Consider the following 20,122-nt stretch of genomic DNA (forward strand, 5'->3'; position numbering starts at 1 on the left):
GGGATGCTAACTGTCCATGTTAAATATCTATTATGGGGCGCTGTGCTGGCCTGTAAGACTGAGCCATCCCAATATATAACAGTGTAATCTAGGGCATTTCCCCTTAGTGCAACCACATAGTACTAATGCCCAGCTTCTGGCCCTTTCAGAGTGGTATGTAAATGTATTTCTGTGAATCCAGCATGTTTCAGTAAAAAAAATACATTTTCGGCAAAACTGGTGTTTGAGTTGCTTTCCTGTCTGAAATGTTGATGGTTTTAAAAAGGTTGTGCACTTTTTTGTTTTTTTTACAGCCCCTTCTAAGCAGGTATTGGGTCCCGACTCTTTTACTCCCTGGTCTTAGCTGCCTTGCTCAGACCCTGCTGCCATCAGCCGCTTTGCAGCAAATTGCTAGCCACAACATTGATCTGCTCATCTTGCATCATGTGCCCAATTGCCATGATGCAAGGGCAGCAGGTCACCACTGCGGCCAGGAGTGGGGTCAAAGTGGATATTGACAGCGGGGACCCGAGCAAGGCAGCTGGTGCGACGGGTATGTTTCCCTATGCAGATCTGCCTAATGATGGTCTCCGCTGCCTTGCACTGATTCCTCTTGTGAGTATTGCACGCTTTGGTAGAAGACCTTCCCAAGTCAATCACGGAGCATTTGGAGTGGTGCATGGGAATCAAACTGTGAATTGTAAAATATTTTTCTTAGCAAAGCAAAATATAGCGATGATATGGATGGAAGGAGACTCCCTCGCTTAGCTCGGTGGTGTAATATTACAGGATCTATTTCAAAAACAGAAGTGGGGTCATTTACTTACAGCACTATGCCAGATTTTGAAGTAAAGAAAAACGCAAGGCCCAAGCCTATGTGACAATACTTTATCACTCAGACATTTTTTCACTCTTCCCGCCACTAGGGAATGGCCTTGCTGGCAAATTAGCCCTGGCAAGTTATGAAGAATTGTATGTTTTGTGATAAATTAGGCACATCCTTCAGCAGTGTAGCATCTATCAAAGACCAGAGTAAAAGGTCTCTTTGATAAACGACCCTCAAAGTGTCCTAAAAAATTCCACAAAGTCTGGGATCCACGATGGAAGTCTCCCCTCACCATCTGCATACACAGTGACCACCAACTCTTCCTTAACTTCGTAGGTTCTGGGGCCATATCTTATCATCTAAAGAATAAAGAGACATAGGCCCAAAATGCAGATATTTATTAACAAATGGTAACAACATGTTTGACACAGTTATATAAAGTCTAAGGGAATCATGTGACGGATCCCCTGATTACAGTGCAGGGTCATTTACTTTGTTTCATGCAGTACTTCACTTAAAATTACTCAGGACCTGAGAGCGAATTCATTACTTTTAGTGGACTCTAGAGCTCATGGTTGCTGTGCCCCTGTTGCGGACTGCAAATAGCGGTCCGCAAAACATGGGTACCAGCCGTGTGAAGCCCATATGGCGGTGCAGACCCATTGACTTGAATGGGTCCAAGATCCGCAAAATACATCAAAAGATAGGACATGTCCAATATTTTATGGTGTGGAAGCACAGACCCCAAAGTCCTTAGACGAGCTACAGAGTGTTTCCGGGGGCTTCCAATCCGTGACTCTGCTCCGCAAAAAATATGACATGTCCCATCTTTTGACACATTTTACAGATTGCAGGCCCATTCAAGTCAATGGGTCCGCATCTATGATATGGAGTTCACATGGCCAATGCCCGTGTTTTGCAGACCCGCTATTTGCTGTTCAAAAATGGGCACAGTGACCATATGACCGCATGAATGAGCCCATAAGAACTGAATCCAAAGATAAAATCTTACATAATTGCTATTGCCGCATCCATAATGACTTGCACTACACAATTATCATGTCATTTATCCCTTACAGAGAAGGCCGAAAAAAATGCCACTATTGCAGCTTTGCCATTTGTCTAAAAAAATAAAAAAAAGATACCCCAAAATAAAACTATAAGTCATCCCGCAAAAATGAACCCTTCACACAGCTCCATGGGAAAAAAATAAAAATAGAGTTATGTGTCTTGGGATTTGGCGATGTGAAAACATTTTCTACTTTAAAAAAAAAATAAGATTTTTATGGTGCAACAGTAGTAAAAAAAAAAAAAATACTGGTATCACTATAATCAAATAGTGAATAAAGTTATCATTTTATTTGTGCCAAAAAATAAACGCCGCCAATTTTATAGCATAAAAACAGTATTGCGGTTTTAACCCATCTTTCTCCCAGACAGAGGTAATAAAAGTTCATCAGGAGGTTATGTGTAATGGCAAAATGGCACCATAAAAACTACAACTTGCAACGCAAAAAAAAAAAACACGTCAAGTTGCTACATAAAATTAATCAAAGTTATATCTCCTGGAAGTTGACAAATTAACATAAAAAAAAAATCCCTTGGTAGAAAAACATTTTTCCTCTGTAAGCTCTCTGCTGTGCAATTACAGATTAAATCCTATCCATATTCTATTTCATTCTCTACATTCAGAACATGAAAATATTTTTTTCCCTGTGTGGATTCTCCGATGTCTAACAAGATCCACTTTATGGTTATCACTAGCGTTCAGCTAAGCGAACCATCCAAAGTGGAATTCAGTCTGAATTTTAATAAAAAATAAAAATAAAATAAAAACATTTTAAATGAAGCCAAATTTACTTGGGCTTCGTGATTACAAATAATTTTTCCTAAAATGGCAGCTGGAGTTGTCGAAAAAATAGGAAAACAATAATTGCTTACCGGTAATAGTTTTTCTCGATACTCATGACGGCACCCATGCGAGAAGGACCTCCCATCTGGGACAGAAAACCTGTGGATATAAAAATGTTCACACCCCCACCACACCTCAGTGATTGTGATTACCGGTCTCCGGAATGTGCCAACACCACCAAGAAGAAGAGATTGGACAAGAGAAAAAAATATATATATAACCAAATCTAGAAACAAATTGTCTCTTTCTACATATATCTATAGTCTCTCATTGAGGTTAAGCATATAATGCTTGAAAAAGGTATGAGGGGTGCTCCATGTTGCAGCCCTACAAATCTGACTAAGGCAGGCGTTAGCCCTCTCTGCCCAGGAGGTGGCCACTGACCTGGTGGAATGAGCCCCGAATCCCTCCGGAGGAGGGAGCCTGAGAGAAGTATAGGACAAAAGGATGCCTTTTTTAACCCATTTAGCTAAGATTCCCCGGGAAACCCTACAACCTTTCAGTTTACCCTGATATTGAATGAAAAGATTTTCGTCCACTCTCCAGGGAGCGGTAGATTCCAGGTAGAAGATTAAACACCTCCTGACGTCTAGACAGTGGAATTTACTTTCCAACTGGTTGGCTGGATTTGGACAGAAGGAGGGAAGGATTATGTCCTGATTCATCTGAAAATTGGAAACAACTGGAAGGCAGAAAAAGCCTGTATCTCTGAGACCTTCTTGCCGCGGTTATGGCCATTAGAAAGGCCAGTTTATAGGAAAGGGTCCCCAAGGATAAATCCTGTAGTGGCTCAAAGGGATGCTGGGAGAGGGCTGTAAGGACTGCATTAAAAGGTCCCACGGAGGAGTAAGGGGCCGCAATGAGGGATGAATCCTGGAGGCAGCATTAAAAAATCTCTTCACCCAGGGGTGATCGGCTAGCCTATAGTCAAAAAAATAACTTAGTGCTGCCACATGAACCTTCAAGGTGGAAGCCTTAAGCTTTTTTTTTTTTTCTAAGCCCGCTTGTAGAAAGTCTATAATCCTAGGAATTTCAGGATCCTTAAGGGGTTCAGGAGAAAAACCCAGAAAGGTGGAGAAAACCCCCCAGACTTTCAGATATTTATTGGTCATGGATTCTTTCCTGCTCTTAAGTAGGGTGGACACCACTTTGCCTGACAGGCCCCTATCTAGCCAAATGTTCCTATCAACTTCCATGCCGTCAACTTTAGAGTACCCGGGTCAGAATGGAATAGGGGACCCTGAAAGAGAAGATCATCCCTTGGTGGTAGAGAGGAGGGAGGCTAGCCTCTGGAGAGCCGAAAACCAGGCCCTCTCGTGAAAGGGAATTCGCCTTCACATTTTCAACCCCAGGGCGGAACGTGACAACAAAATTAAACCTAGAAAAGAACAAAGACCATCTGTCTCGGTTTCAGACGCTTGGCCGATTCCAAGTAGGCCAGATTCTTATGGTCGGTAAACACGGTAATAGGGTGTCTAACCAATGGCGCCATTCCTCAAAAGCTAATTTGATGGCCAACAACTCCCTATCTCCCACATTGTAATTTTCTCTATGCAGAGGAGAGTTTCCTTGAGAAAAAGGCACACAGTCGCCATGTGGCAGGAGAGGGACCCTGAGATAAGACCGCACCCACACCCACCTCAGAAGCATCCACCTCAACAATAAAAGGTAGAGAGACATCAGGTTGTACCAAAATGGGAGCGGAAGCAAAACTCTCTTTAATACTAGAAAAGGCTTTAAGCGCATCTACCGACCACAAGGAAAAATCTACCCCCTTTTTAGTCATATCAGTGAGTGGCTTAACAACAGAGGAATAATTCAAAATTAACTTTCTATAATAATTGGCAAAACCCAAAAACCGCAACAGCGCCTTCCGATTCTCAGGAAGCTCCCAATCAAGCACAGTGCGGACCTTCTCAGGGTCCATGCGAAAACCAGAAGTGGAGAGAAGAAAACCAAGAAATTGAATCTCCGGAACTGCAAACACACATTTTTCCAGTTTAGCGTACAATTTAATCTCCCGCAGAATCAGCAAGACCTGACGTAGGTGGTCCCGATAAGTCTTGAAATCAGGAGGAAAAAAAAATCATCATCTAGATACGCCAGAACAAATTTCCCCATTAAATGATAAATAAATGCTGTTCACAAAATGTTTGAAGATGGCCGAAGCATTCATCAAACCAAAGAGCATAACCAAATTCTCGAAATGACCCTCAGGGGTCTTAAAGGCCGTCTTCCACTCGTCCCCTTCCCTGAGCCTGACTAGGTTGTATGCCCCTCTTAAATCCAACTTAGAAAAAACTTTAGCCCCAACAATCTGGTTAAAAAGGTCCGGGATCAGAGGAAGCGGATATGGGTCACGAGTTGTGATACGGTTCAGCTCCCTGAAATCCAGACAAGGTCTTAAAGAACCATCTTTTTTCTTAACAAAAAAAAAAAAACAACTGCGGCAACAGGTGACTTCGAGAGTCGGATGTGTCCCTTTCTCAGGCTCTCAGAGATATAAGTACACATAGCGACCCTTTCAGGTTGGGAGAGATTGTATAAACGTGATTTTGGCAGCTTGGCGCCTGAGATGAGATTAATAGGGCAGTCGTACTCCCGGTGAGGGGGCAACTCCTGGACACTACTCTCAGAAAACACATCCGAAAATTCAGAGAGAAAAGATGGTACAGTCTTGGTAGAAACCTCTGAAAGATTCACCGTGAGGCAATTCTCTCTGCAAAACTCACTCCAACCGTTTATTTGCCTTGCTTGCCAATCAATGGTGGGGTTATGTTTAGTGAGCCAGGGTAGCCCCAACACTACAGGAGTAGGTAATCCGCTTAGGACGAAACATGACATATCCTTAACATGAGCGTCACCCACAGTCAAACGGATATTGTGAACTATGCCCTTTAACGATCTTTGAGAAAGTGGAGCGGAATCGATAGCAAAAACAGGTATATCCTTTTCCAAAGTGCATACCTGGAAACCATGCGTTATTGCAAATTGATTATCAATGAGATTGACAGCTGCTCCACTATCTACAAAAATATCTCACAATGTTCTTGCTGTCTAGCGCCACCCTGGCAGGTATGAGAAAACGGGAACTACAAGCAAACGGCAAACCTTGAATTTCCGCATCAACCTTGCCAATAGTAGCAAATGGAAAGTTTTTAGAGGGTTTATACTTTTTTTTTTATTACCCTCAGAAAACTCCATGAATCTCCTAGAGGGGCAAACATTAGCCAAATGATTTATACCCCCACAACAGAAACAAACCCTCCTCTTAGAGCTGAATCCTCTACTATCAGAGGCAAGCAAACCCAGCTGCATGGCCTCCTCCTCAGAGGGGATTGTGAGAGACTGAGACCCCTGCGCACTGAATGAAACAGCCCCACTGTCCTTGGGCTGAATATGACAGGAAGGAGTAGTCTCCTCTCTCTCTCTAAGAAGCCTGTCAATACGAATAGCTAGAGACATGGCAGATTCTAACGAGGCTGGTCTCTCATGAAAAGCAAATGCATCTTTTAATCTTTCCGAAAGACCATGGCAAAATTGACTTCTGAGTGCAGCATCATTCCAACCAATATCAGCTGCTCATCTCCGAAATTCAGAACAATATATCTCTGCGGACTGTTTACCCTGGCATAAAAGACGCAGTTTAGATTCAGCCAGAGCAATACGATCCGGGTCATCATATATCTGCCCCAGGGCTACAAAAAAATTCATCCACCGATCGGAGGGGCCGGGCCCCCATCGGCAGCGAAAAGGCCCAAGACCCTCTGCTCCTCATCACCAGAGGAATGGGGAAGTAGGCAAAAATGGAGTTTTCAAGCCTGTCTAAAGCGAACAAAATTCTCACTACCCCCGGAGAGCGTATCCGGAAGCGAGATCTTAGGCTCGGAACAAACTCCATGAAAACCAGCAGAACCGGTCACCTGAAATTGAGACACAGTTTTACGGAGATCGGCTACCTCCAGCAAAAGACCTTGCATGCGGTCAATTCAAGGTTGAAACCGGATTCATGCTTAAGACGGTTATGGCGGTTTATAATGTCACGGATGATGTTGCAGATAGCTGGAACTTATGAATAAACGCCCGACTGATTTGATCCCAAACTAAAAAGCATATAGGTGAGCCCTATAAAACACTAAGAGCTCTCCCTGACTGCTATGCCCATGCAAGGGTCTCAATGGCAGACGATTGTATGCCCACATACCTAAGACTGTGCGACACCTGAAAACCCTATAATAGTGAGGGGACACGACCACCGGCTCCCTGCACTTAACATGGACGGAGTCAGGGTCACCTAGAATCAAGCCAGCAAGGAAACACAATAAAGACTTATCTGAGTAAACAGCAGCTTCCAGCAGTGAACACTTCATCCAGGAAGTAGTATAAACCGCAAAGTGAGGCAGTATGGGAGGGAATATAAAGGGAGACGATTAGTCTAAATAGGTGACACCTGGGAGAAGGAAAGATGACGACAAAGTGAAACCAAAACAAAGAACATCATGCAAGAGGTAGAGAAGGACGTCTGCCAGACCTTCTCACAGAACTGGCGGTGACAACAGGAGGAAGGTAACGGGACCCTGCATTCCCCACACTCCTTGTGCTTGGACTTCTCTGACGCCTTTTTAGGAACCTACAATACGGATGGGTCTTACCCTCCAGCGGTTGTCCCCCACTCCTTAGGACCAGTACTGGACTAGAAGGCCTCAAGGGTTCACTGGGGTCGGCGCGCCCTGAATCCGCAGGTTCTGACATCTTCCGTCTGGATTCCTTGCTTGCAGGCTGGCTGTCCTCTCCTGCTGCCGCATTTATAACGCGCCTCGGCCACCTCCTGTTGGATTTTTTCAAAATTAGCGCCTAATCCCGGTAATTCCGGGTTTGTGATGTCACCGGAAGTGACGTACTGGAAGTTGCGCAGTCCGCACTGGAAGTTGCGCAGTCCCATCTTGGAGTAAGGCCGTGCTGCCTCTCTACAACCGCCGCACACTGGACCCCTGCCTGAACACGGCCACATCGGTCCCTCCAGAGGCCAGGAGGGTGCAGTCTTTGGCAGTTGCTCCCTCAGGAGATTTACACTGCCCGGGATGCGTCCATTGCGGTGCACAGACCTGGATCCCCCCAGCCCCTGAGATGTAATTTGGTAAGAACCTCAGGATCTCCCATCCGGAGGACAGGAAACCTGAACTGAGGTGTGGTGGGGGTGTGAACATTTTTATATCCTCAGGTTTCCTGCCCCAGATGGGAGGTCCTCCTCGCATGGGTGCCGTCATGGGGGAGGGGGAAAAACTTTTTTCACTCACCTCATCCACTTGCTTGCGCAGAGGCAGTCAGCTCCTCTCTTGACTAAAAAAGAGCTGTAAAAGGACCTGCGCTCAATGTGATGATGTCACTGTGCTCTCCTAGCATGATCACATGGTGAAGTCATCATGCTAAGCGCAGGTACTTCTGCAGGTCTTTTTCAATCAAGAGAAAAGCAGACAGTCCCTGTGCAAACAAAAAGCTATATGTGCATATGAGCGTATTACTGTTTTTAATGGCTGTTAGACGGGTGTACTTCGTCTAAGGGGCCGTTAAAAATGGTCTCGTTGATTGATAGGCTAAATGAGGTTTTAACATAGTGATTCATGACAAATTAATTCAGGACAAATCAAAATTTCTTGTTGAACTTTGACCAAGCTGCAGAATAGAATTTTTCAAAAGTTCGCTCATCTCCAGTTATCACATTCTGAATATTAAAATCGATTCTTTCCAGTGTGAATTCTCTGATGTTTAACAAGACATGATTTCTTTGTATAAGATTTCCCACACTGTAAACAAGAAAATGGCTTCTCCCCTGTGTGATTTCTCTCATGTATAACAAGACATGATTTCTGTGTGTATGATTTTCCACATTCTAAACAAGAAAATGGCTTCTCCCCTGTGTGACTTCTCTCATGTATAACAAGACATGATTTCTGTGTGTATGATTTCCCACACTGTAAACAAGAAAATGGCTTATCCCCTGTGTGAATTCTCTGATGTTTAACAAGAGTTGATTTATAAGTAAAACATTTCCCACATTCTAAACAAGAAAAGGGTTTCTCCCCTGTGTGACTTCTCTCATGTATACCAAGAGTTGATTTATAAGTAAAGCATTTCCCACATTCTGAGCATGAGAATGGCTTCTCCCCTGTGTGACTTCTTTGATGATTAACAAGAGTTGATTTATTAGTAAAACATTTCCCACATTCTAAACAAGAAAATGGCTTCGCCCCTGTGTGAATTCTATGATGTCTAACAAGATGTGATTTACGGTTAAAATGTTTTTCACATTCTGAACATGAAAATGGCTTCTCCCCTGTGTGAATTCTCTGATGTACAACTAGATTTGATTTATATATGAAATATTTCCCACATTCTAAACAAGAAAATGGCTTCTCCCCTGTGTGACCTCTCTGATGTTTACCAAAAGTTGATTTATCAGTGAAACATTTCCCACATTCTAAACAAGAAAATGGCTTCTCCCCTGAGTGACTTCTCTCATGTATAACAAGACATGATTTCTGTGTGTAAGATTTCCCACATTGTAAACAAGCAAATGGCTTCGCCCCTGTGTGAATTCTCTGATGGTTAAGAAGATGTGATTTCTGCTGAAAGCATTTCCCACATTCTGAACATGAAAATGGCTTCTCCCCTGTGTGAGTTCTCTTATGTCTAATAAGATCTGATTTAGATTTACAACCTTTCCCACATTCTGAGCATGAAAGAGTATTCTCCCCTGTATGACTTCTTTGATGATGAACACTTCTTCTGTGGCTTTTATTTTGCTTAACAGTCTGTGATAAATCAGAAGATTGAAATCCATCCAAAGGATCAGATGATAGATCTTTGCTGTGAGCTGCTGAGGATACATCTGAGATAATGGCAAGCTCTTCATATGTATCTGCTGTGACACCACAATCATCTGTTCTAAAATCTGATAACATCACATGTTTCTTTGAGCTCCTGGTACAGTCATCTGCCAAGAATAAATCTGAGTTTTATCATTTTAAAATAGAACCTTAAACTTATAGATTTTATAACAGTTCTATATAAAAAACAAAATATCAACTGACTATGGGGAAACAGATAACAATCTGACAGTAGACCAGTAGATGATGATGTTAGGTCCCCAGGCTGGTCACTAGTATTTTCCACTCTTGTGCTGAATCCAGCATCTTCATAGGTTCACAAGGGATCTGTGAGTCAGTGCTATAAGCTGGTGTCTGTCACACACACTGACCGCTAACTGCACTCAAGCACAAAACACACCAGAAATTGAAGCTGAGAGCCCACCTTCTATCTACCTTACAGACGTAGTAAATATATTATTGCTCATATACCACATACAGTGATACCTCGGTTCACGAACTTAATTCGTGAACTGACTCTGGTCGCGAACCGAATTGGTCGCGAACCGAGGCACATTTTCCCATAGGGTTCAATGTAAATCCGGTTAATCCGTGCTGACCTTTTTTGGGGGGGTTTTGAAGCACAAAAATATGAAACAAATTACAATACACATTGTCACTTGCATTTCAACTTTGCACATTGTCACCTGCATTGCTGTTCTTGTCACCTTCATTGCTGCTCCGCACTTTCTTCTTTCCACTCTGCTTCTTGGGAGCCATATTGGGTGTCCAGTGAACTGTACAATACAGTAAGTACAGTACTGTAGTACAGTACAGTACTGTATGTGCTAAAAAGCACACCAAAAATCAAAAAATCACTTAAAATGTTTGCAGAGTACTCACAGTACTTCTTTCTGCGTCTCTTCTTCTCTCCACGGTCTTCCTACAGGAAGTCACGACCATGTGACAGCCTGGAAATAGCATTAAAATGGCCGCGGCTCCTGTTCGTGAACCGAGGCGGAGTTCGTGAACCGGAGCATATTTTTATGAACTTTTCTGTTCGTGAACCGAGTTGTTCGTGAACAGAAGCGTTCGTGAACCGAGGTATCACTGTACATATAAATAATACTGGAATGTACTGTACATATAATGCCCTGTTCAGATCACATTTATGGGCTTTAACATATACACCCAGGATGTATACATTGAATTGATGTGTATGACAGATACCAGACAGTGACATTTAACTTTTTTTTTACTGGCTATATTTTTATGGAATACTGATGTATAGAAGCCAGATGGAGACCAAAAGCCTCTGGACACATATACCTTTTATGTTGGCAGTTTTCCCAATGTACAAACTAAACATATATCACAATCATGATGTGATCCCAGCCTATATAATAAGATAGATTCACTCACACACATAAAGATCCATCATTAAATTACACACATGTAAGTACATACTACATAGACACAAATTACATGAATATACTGTACACATGTTGAGCATTACTCATACACATTACATGCTTATACAGTGTGTATATGTATATATTGTAAGGTGTACAGTGCAGCAGGTCATGTAGATCTCACCAAGGTACCTCAGCTGGGTGAGATAATTAAAATCCAGTAGTATGCAGTGGTCTCAGCAAAGGATAGTTTGTCGAGACAGTGTTGTTTACTTTGTGTTCTGGGCTGGATTTTATTTGGACTGGCGGTTAGGCTTGGTAGTGGAAGCTGCCAGTCCACACCCTTCTAGCACGGGTATTCCCTTCCTCCTGAGGTGATTGCAGGTGAGGCCTGCTGTATTCAGAGAGGCATAAAACCAACCCTTGGTGTGTCAGTCTGGGAAGAGAGTGATCCTGGAACAGAGGCTCTGTGTGGTCTCAGCTAGGAGGGCTGAGGGACCACAAGGCTGTGTAGCCGAATCTCTTCCCTGTGTGGACCTGTTAATCGCCTGGTCACAGCCGGGAGGCTGCTGGACTGTTTGGCTGAGAAAGCCGGGCCTGATGTCATATGTGAACTGTGTTCTGTAGGCGAGTCAGGGACAAAAGGTTTAAAAGTAATATTAGGAAGTATTACTTTACTGAGAGAGTAGTGGATGCATGGAATAGACTTCCTGCAGAAGTGGCAGCTGCAAATACAGTGAAGGAGTTTAAGCATGCATGGGATAGGCATAAGGCCATCCTTCATATAAGATAGGGCCAAGGGCTATTCATAGTATTCAATATATTGGGCAGACTAGAAGGCGCAAATGGTTCTTATCTGCCGACACATTCTATGTTTCTATACTGTTTATTGTATTAACTAGAGCCTAGACAGACAGGTGTTTATTTGTATTGTTTGTTTATGCTAAACGTGCCACAATAAACCACAATTTTGGACCTTAATACTGGTGTCCGTGAAGAAGTATGTGGTTGCGACCCCCTAAAAGAAAAGCGATCCCTTAGTGTGTGTGTGTGTATGTATATATATATATATATATATATATATATATATATATATATATATATACCAAAAAGGGGGCCCCAGCAGCACAAGACCTGAGATACGGGTGCAAGTCCTCTCAGCCGCAGGCTCAGACGGCTATAGATGAGTATAGTATCCAAAGGATGAGGCAGCACTCCAAATGAAATGAAAAAGGTGGATCCTTTATTCCCCTCTGTGCAACGTTTCAACCGTCTCAATGCGGTCTTTCTCAAGCATACCACAAGGTGTCATACACGGGTATATATACCCACAATGCATAGCAAACAATTAAAGTTACAATTATTCAATACAAAGTATAATAAAGTAAATAGTGCAATATATAATATATATAAAACTAACGTGGTTTGTATGACATAATGATTCACCTGACATGATGATATACAAAGTGCAATTCAATGTGTACACACATACTAATAATCGTAACAGCATAACTGTGAGTTAATTGATTATAATAAAATTCATCAACACAATATCATATCAGCTGTGTGCATATAAGGAAGTGAATGAGTTAGTGAAATTAAAAACAACTCACTCGGCGGCGTATGGACGGGGGCGCCAAAGTCCGCGTCCTCACAACCGAACCATGCATGCCCAGAAGTCCCCGTCACGTCACAGAAGCGACACCCTCAGAAACCAAGCCAAGCGCCGTCACCATGGAGACGTGGAAACCACATGACCAGGGCGACCGTCACCTAACCGATCACGAGGATACGCCAGGCAGAGCTCCGCCCACGAGGCCGGACGTGCGTCGCCAGGCCAACCACAAAGCGTCGCTGCCACGGCAACAACCAGCCCAGCAACATGCGCAGCAGCCCGCCACAACAAAGGACAGGCACGGACAAATGGGAACAAGGATCGGCAGGGAGAGGGGAGGAGAGAGAAACACCGGGCACAGCGACATAAAAATAGATGAATAAATAAAGGGGGCCGATAAACTCCCCACCGGGTCACTATATTCATGATTTGAAAGCAGGAGTGAACGTGGTTTTTACACACACACACACACACACACACACATACATACAGTACAGACCAAAAGTTTGGACACACCTTCTCATTCAAAGAGTTTTCTTTATTTTCATGCCACACAGAGTTCTAGCAGCAGACACATCTCTAGAACAACTGTTAAGAGGAGACTGTGTGAATCAGGCCTTCATGGTAGAATATCTGCTAGGAAACCACTGCTAAGGACAGGCAACAAGCAGAAGAGACTTGTTTGGGCTAAAGAACACAAGGAATGGACATTAGACCAGTGGAAATCTGTGCTTTGGTCTGATGAGTCCAAATTTGAGATCTTTGGTTCCAACCACCGTGTCTTTGTGCGACGCAGAAACGGTGAACAGATGGACTCTACATGCCTGGTTCCCACCGTGAGGCATGGAGGAGGAGGTGTGATGGTGTGGGGGTGCTTTGCTGGTGACACTGTTGGGGATTTATTCAAAATTTAAGGCATACTGAACCAGCATGGCTACCACAGCATCTTGCAGCGGCATGCTATTCCATCCAGTTTGCGTTTAGTTGGACCATCATTTATTTTTCAACAGGATAATGACCCCAAACACACCTCCAGGCTGTGTAAGGGCTATTTGACCATGAAGGAGAGTGATGGGGTGCTGCGCCAGATGACCTGGCTTCCGCAGTCACCGGACCTGAACCCAATCGAGATGGTTTGGGGTGAGCTGGACCGCAGAGTGAAGGCAAAAGGGCCAACAAGTGCTAAGCATCTCTGGGAACTCCTTCAAGACTGTTGGAAGACCATTTCAGATGACTACCTACTTGAAGCTCATCAAGAGAATGCCAAGAGTGTGCAAAGCAGTAATCAAAGCAAAAAGGTGGCTACTTTGAAGAACCTAGAATATGACATATTTTTAGTTGTTTCACACTTTTTTGTTATGTATATAATTCCACATGTGTTAATTCATAGTTTTGATGCCTTCAGTGTGAATCTACAATTTTCATAGTCATGAAAAGAAAAGAAAACTCTTTGAATGAGAAGGTGTGTCCAAACTTTTGGTCTGTACTGTATGTATGTATATATATATTATATACACATACAGTACATACACACATACATACACACACACACACACAGAATAAAGAAAAGAAGGAAAGCAGCACAATCAAAAGTGGGAGGCACAATCCCTCTCAGGATTATTCGCCCATGCTTTTCTAACATTTCAGCTCAAACTCAATGGAGCCTTTGTCAAGCAATGTGTCAAACAGTATATATTGTAAGGGATGGTTCTCTCTCAGGGGGTTGTCATCACAAATTTCCTCTCAGACAACGGATTCCATGTCCAAACGTTGCTTTTATTTGGCACTCTTTACATCTTATATCCGAGTTTTGACATCACTCGGCACTTTGAAGTCGCAGCTTCAACTGACACTGTGTTACATCAACACAATAAACACTCGCCCGGCTAGGCCCTCACTAAACAGAGGTTTCCCTATCTCACCTCTAAGATGCAATTCACATTATACGGTATTCACTTAGGTCCGACAGTGAAATACCTTAGGGGGCTTGGGTCCAGCAGTCCTCCTGTCTGACCTTGCAACACCTCTCTTCCACCGCTTTCCCTTTGTTCTGCCATATCCAGGCCAGCAGAGCCTGGTTCGCTTCCACAATCACTTTCCCAACAGGAATTGGTTGTGACACATTCTCAAAACTCGCTACATGCCGCCACCAATGGCTCCCGATCCTTCCCGTACTCAATCCGGTTCACGTCTTGAACCCACCCAGGTTCTCCTTCATCAGCACTGCCAATGAGCTCATCCCCCATATAACACTGGGGAACCTGCTTATCCGCACCTGGTACGTGTGGTACATCCTCTAACACTGCCACACATTCCTGTACCTTTAACACAGTAGTTTCCCACAGTTGTGTACTCTCAACGTTTAACATAATTTCTACATCCCATACCGCTCGGACTGGACTGACATTCACCATCATATCGTACTTTTTTGTAACAGTCTCTAGTCCTGGTGTCTTAACACCTACCAGCTCAGCAGATAACAACTGCTGCCGGCTCACACCACAATTTGGCACTTCTGAGGTTTTAGGGCGTTGGTCAGCCACCTGCCCAACCTACAGAGCCTTGCTCATTATCACTTTCTCTGCAACACAAATAACAACTGGACGCTCTTACCCATTGTCATCACAGGTGCTCCGCACATCTCTAGGACTTTGTACACACTGGCTGTAAACTCCTGAGAGCCGCACCGTTTTTCCATCTCACTCTTCCCATCGGTTGCCCTTAGCAACGACACACATCCCCTTTTCACTCTCTTCAAGATCTCCAGATCCATCTTTGACCCGTTGGATTTTACAAAGTGTCCGCACAACATTGAATGCTCTCTTCTCAAGGCCAAATGCCTTTGCGCCTTTATAGCCTCCAGCTTTGCCTTAAATCGCATCACTTCACTTTGGACGGAACAGATTATTGTGCCCCTCACAAATATATATATATATATATACAGACGTGGACAAAATTGTTGGTACCCTTTGGTCAATGAAAGAAAAAGTCACAATGGTCACAGAAATAACTTTAATCTGACAAAAGTAATAATAAATTAAAATTCTATAAATGTTAACCAATGAAAGTCAGACATTGTTTTTCAACCATGCTTCAACAGAATTATGTAAAAAAATAAACTCATGAAACAGGCATGGACAAAAATGATGGTACCCCTAGAAAACACAGAACATAATGTGACCAAAGGGACATGTTAATTCAAGGTGTGTCCACTAATTAGCATCACAGGTGTCTACAACCTTGTAATCAGCCATTGGGCCTATATATATGGCTCCAGGTAATCACTGTGTTGTTTGGTGATATGGTGTGTACCACACTCGACATGGACCAGAGGAAGCAAAGGAAAGAGCTGTCTCAAGAGATCAGAAAGAAAATTATAGACAAGCATGTTAAAGGTAAAGGCTATAAGACCATCTCCAAGCAACTAGATGTTCCTGTGAGTACAGTTGCACATATTATTCATAAGTTTAAGATCCATGGGACTGTAGCCAACCTCCCTGGACGTGGCCGCAGGAGGAAAATTGATGACAAATCTAAGAGACGGATAATCCGAATGGTAACAAAAGAGCCTAGAAAGACTTCTAAAGAGATTCAAGGTGAACTTCATGCTCAAGGAACATCAGTGTCAGATCGCACCATCCGTCGTTGTTTGAGCCAAAGTGGACTACATGGGAGACGACCAAGGAGGACACCATTGTTGAAAACGAATCATAAAAAAGCAAGACTGGAATATGCCAAACTACATGTTGACAAGCCACAAAGCTTCTGGGAGAATGTCCTGTGGACAGATGAGACAAAAATCGAAGTTTTTGCCAAGGCACATCAGCTGTATGTTCACAGACGAAAAAATGAAGCATATCAAGAAAAGAACACTGTCCCTACTGTGAAACATGGAGGAGGCTCTGTTATGTTCTGGGGCTGCTTTGCTGCGTCTGGCACAGGGTGTCTTGAATCTGTGCAGGGTACAATGAAATCTCAAGACTATCAAGGAATTCTAGAGAGAAATGTACTAGCCAGTGTCAGAAAGCTTGGTCTCAGTCGCAGGTCATGGGTCTTGCAACAGGACAATGACCCAAAACACACCGCTAAAAACACCCAAGAATGGCTAAGAGGAAAAAATTGGACTATTCTAAAGTGGCCTTCTATGAGCCCTGACCTCAATCCTATTGAGCATCTTTGGAAGGAGCTGAAACATGCAGTCTGGAAAAGGCACCCTTCAAACCGGACACAACTGGAGCAGTTTGCTCATGAGGAGTGGGCCAAAATACCTGCTGAGAGGTGCAGATGTCTCATTGACAGTTACAGGAAGCGTTTGATTGCAGTGATTGCCTCAAAAGGTTGCGCAACAAAATATTAAGTTAGGGGTACCATCATTTTTGTCCATGCCTGTTTCATGAGTTTATTTTTTTACATAATTCTGTTGAAGCATGGTTGAAAAACAATGTCTGACTTTCATTGGTTAACATTTATAGAATTTTAATTTATTATTACTTTTGTCAGATTAAAGTTATTTCTGTGACCATTGTGACTTTTTCTTTCATTGACCAAAGGGTACCAACAATTTTGTCCACGTCTGTATATATATATATTATATATATAGTAGGAATTCGCTCTGGTAGACAGAACAAACGGACGCAGTTTAAAGGCAAAGATCAGTTTGTAACTCAAAAAAACTTCAGTCTTTTATTCACACTTATGGCAACAAAACAGTATGACAGTCCATTTGCAGTTTAGGTGTTCGTTCACACCTAGACAGTTCATACAGCAACAGTCACCTTTTATCCTGAGTGTTAGTTCACACCCGATCGGCATTGTTCAGGACCTCCCAAACTCAGGCTGCCAGCCTAGCACACGGCTCAGATCCCAATCCAGCGATTGCCAGAGCTCCTCTGTCAGAGAGAGAGGTAATTACACCCAGCTGACACTGCCGGATGTTTTTTTTTTATAGGCCAGTCAAGACCCGGCCTGGAACGTGGGGAGTAGTCACCCACCCAGCACTTTGACTACTCCCAGTAAGAGCCGTCCCGGATCAGCTATACTAAATAGCTAGGTGTCAAACAGCAACTGCTGCTGACACATGAAAACTGGCTCTTACTCCACAGAGGCCAGGAACCTCGGTGATACATACCTTTCGTCAACGATGGACCCTTGAGCCTTCCTACAATATATACATACACACATATATACAAACACACACGTGGTAATTATCCCATAAAGTGTATAATCAATTAATCCCGTAAAGCTCTGCAGTGACCCCGCTCCATACGCGGAGGATGCTGGCTGTATCATACAGCCGGCACCTGGCTGCAATGACAGGGAGCAGCGGTCGCACTCGTCAATAAACACTTCAGGTGCCGTGATCAACGCTGATTGCGGCACCTGTGAGTTAAGGCAGACAAATATGGTTCCCTCTGACTTCCGATCGGAGCCCCCGCAGAGAAATCATGGGGCTCTGATCGGTTGCCATGGCAGCCTGGACGCTGCTCAAGTTTTCCAGGCCTGCCATGGCAATCTCCATGCTGAGCTATGCACGAGGCACAGCTCAGAATGGACAGTGTAAAAATCCTATTCACCCTAATAGAGCTCTATTAGGGTGAATAGGAGAAGGGATCAAAAGATACCACGTTCCAGCCCCCTAAGGGGGGGCAAATAATTTTCTTCTAAAAAAAAAAAAAAAAAAAAAAAAAAAAAAAAAAAACACCAAAATTTTTAAAGTTTAAATCACTCCCTTTTCCCAATTTTACACATAAAAATATACAAAGAAAAAAAAAATACAACATTAGGTTTTGCCGCATTCGAAAATGTCTGAACTATTAGGATATGAAAAAAATTGCTTGTGGGCTGAACGTTGTAACGGGAAAAAAAAGAAAATCACATGATTCACCATTTTTTAGTCATCATACTCTAAAAAAGCTGGACTTTGCCATTTTTCTCAATAGCACAAAAATGGTACCAATAAAAACTACAAGCCCTCATACAGCTCTGTAGACAGAAATATAAAATAGTTATAGCTGACAGAATATGGCGATGCAAAGAAAATGTAATTTTTTTTCAAAGGTTTCTTTTTTTTTTAAAGTAATTAAAATAAAAACTACACAAGTTTGGTATTGCCGAAATCATATTGAGCCGCAGAATAAGGACGTCAGGTCATTTTTAGTGCACAGGGAACGCCGTGATGTCAAAACCCCAAAAACCTTGGTGGAATTCTGTTTTTCTTTTAAATTTGACAGCACAAAGAATTTTTATCCCGTTGGCCAATACAACATATAGGTGGCATAAATTTTTTTTATCTTGTCCGGCAAAAAATAGGCTATGTGAACGGAAAAATAAAAAAGTTATGGCTAGGAAAAATTAAAAATTAAAAAATAAAAGTAGGGCCGGTCTTTAAGGGTTTAATCAAGTGTTGTAAGAATAGTACAGTAAGAAAAGTCAGCATGATTCAATCAGTGTACAAACTATAAAGACATATATCATTGTCTTTATTTCTGTGAAATTCATATCTTGATCTTGTCATCTCAGAATATGGGTAAATTACATGATTAGTGGTAATACACAAAGTGCATCTGTGCGAATTATTAAAAACAACCATGTACATGGCTCCCCCTGCCCCCGGACTCCATGAGGATCTATCACCAAGGAAAAGAAACCCAGGGTTCCCAGCCATTTCCGCCTTGTGTAGGCGGAAAACAAAAATTACTCTTACTGGTAATTGTTTTTCTTCAAAACCATGAGAGCACCTACAGTACAGACCAAAAGTTTGGACACACCTTCTCATTCAAAGAGTTTTCTTTATTTTCATGACTATGAAAATTGTAGATTCACACTGAAGGCATCAAAACTATGAATTAACACATGTGGAATTATATACATAACAAAAAAGTGTGAAACAACTAAAAATATGTCATATTCTAGGTTCTTCAAAGTAGCCAGCTTTTGCTTTGATTACTGCTTTGCACACTCTTGGCATTCTCTTGATGAGCTTCAAGAGGTAGTCACCTGAAATGGTCTTCCAACAGTCTTGAAGGAGTTCCCAGAGATGCTTAGCACTTGTTGGCCCTTTTGCCTTCACTCTGCGGTCCAGCTCACCCCAAACCATCTCGATTGGGTTCAGGTCCGGTGACTGTGGAGGCCAGGTCATCTGGCGCAGCACCCCATCACTCTCCTTCATGGTCAAATAGCCCTTACACAGCCTGGAGGTGTGTTTGGGGTCATTGTCCGGTTAAAAAATAAATGATGGTCCAACTAAACGCAAACCGGATGGAATAGCATGCCGCTGCAAGATGCTGTGGTAGCCATGCTGGTTCAGTATGCCTTCAATTTTGAATAAATCCCCAACAGTGTCACCAGCAAAGCACCCCCACACCACCACACCTCCTCTTCCATGCTTCATGGTGGGAACCAGGCATGTAGAGTCCATTCGTTCACCTTTTCTGCGTCGCACAAAGACACGGTGGTTGGAACCAAAGATCTCAAATTTGGACTCATCAGACCAAAGCACAGATTTCCACTGGT

At 42.9% G+C, this 20,122-nt stretch overlaps 2 protein-coding genes across 2 annotated transcripts in view; both read right to left on the reverse strand.

Annotated features, from left to right (window-relative positions):
• The window catches only part of LOC122934035 (gastrula zinc finger protein XlCGF49.1-like), a 179,858-nt gene that overhangs the window by 78,405 nt on the left and 81,331 nt on the right, over window positions 1–20,122 (reverse strand). The gene's annotated exons all lie outside the window — the stretch shown is intronic.
• Window positions 8,273–9,847, reverse strand: LOC122934033 (gastrula zinc finger protein XlCGF26.1-like). Its single transcript, XM_044289175.1, has one exon. The coding sequence runs from the start codon at window positions 9,677–9,679 to the stop codon at window positions 8,447–8,449; it is 1,233 nt and encodes a 410-aa protein (XP_044145110.1). The 5' UTR covers window positions 9,680–9,847; the 3' UTR covers window positions 8,273–8,446.

Source organism: Bufo gargarizans, chromosome 4, assembly GCF_014858855.1.
Source record: "Bufo gargarizans isolate SCDJY-AF-19 chromosome 4, ASM1485885v1, whole genome shotgun sequence".
Taxonomy (NCBI): domain Eukaryota; kingdom Metazoa; phylum Chordata; class Amphibia; order Anura; family Bufonidae; genus Bufo; species Bufo gargarizans.

Excerpts from the sequence above, each read along its gene's own strand:
- LOC122934033 (XM_044289175.1), bottom strand. The coding sequence starts at position 9,679 with ATGTTATCAGATTTTAGAACAGATGATTGTGGTGTCACAGCAGATACA.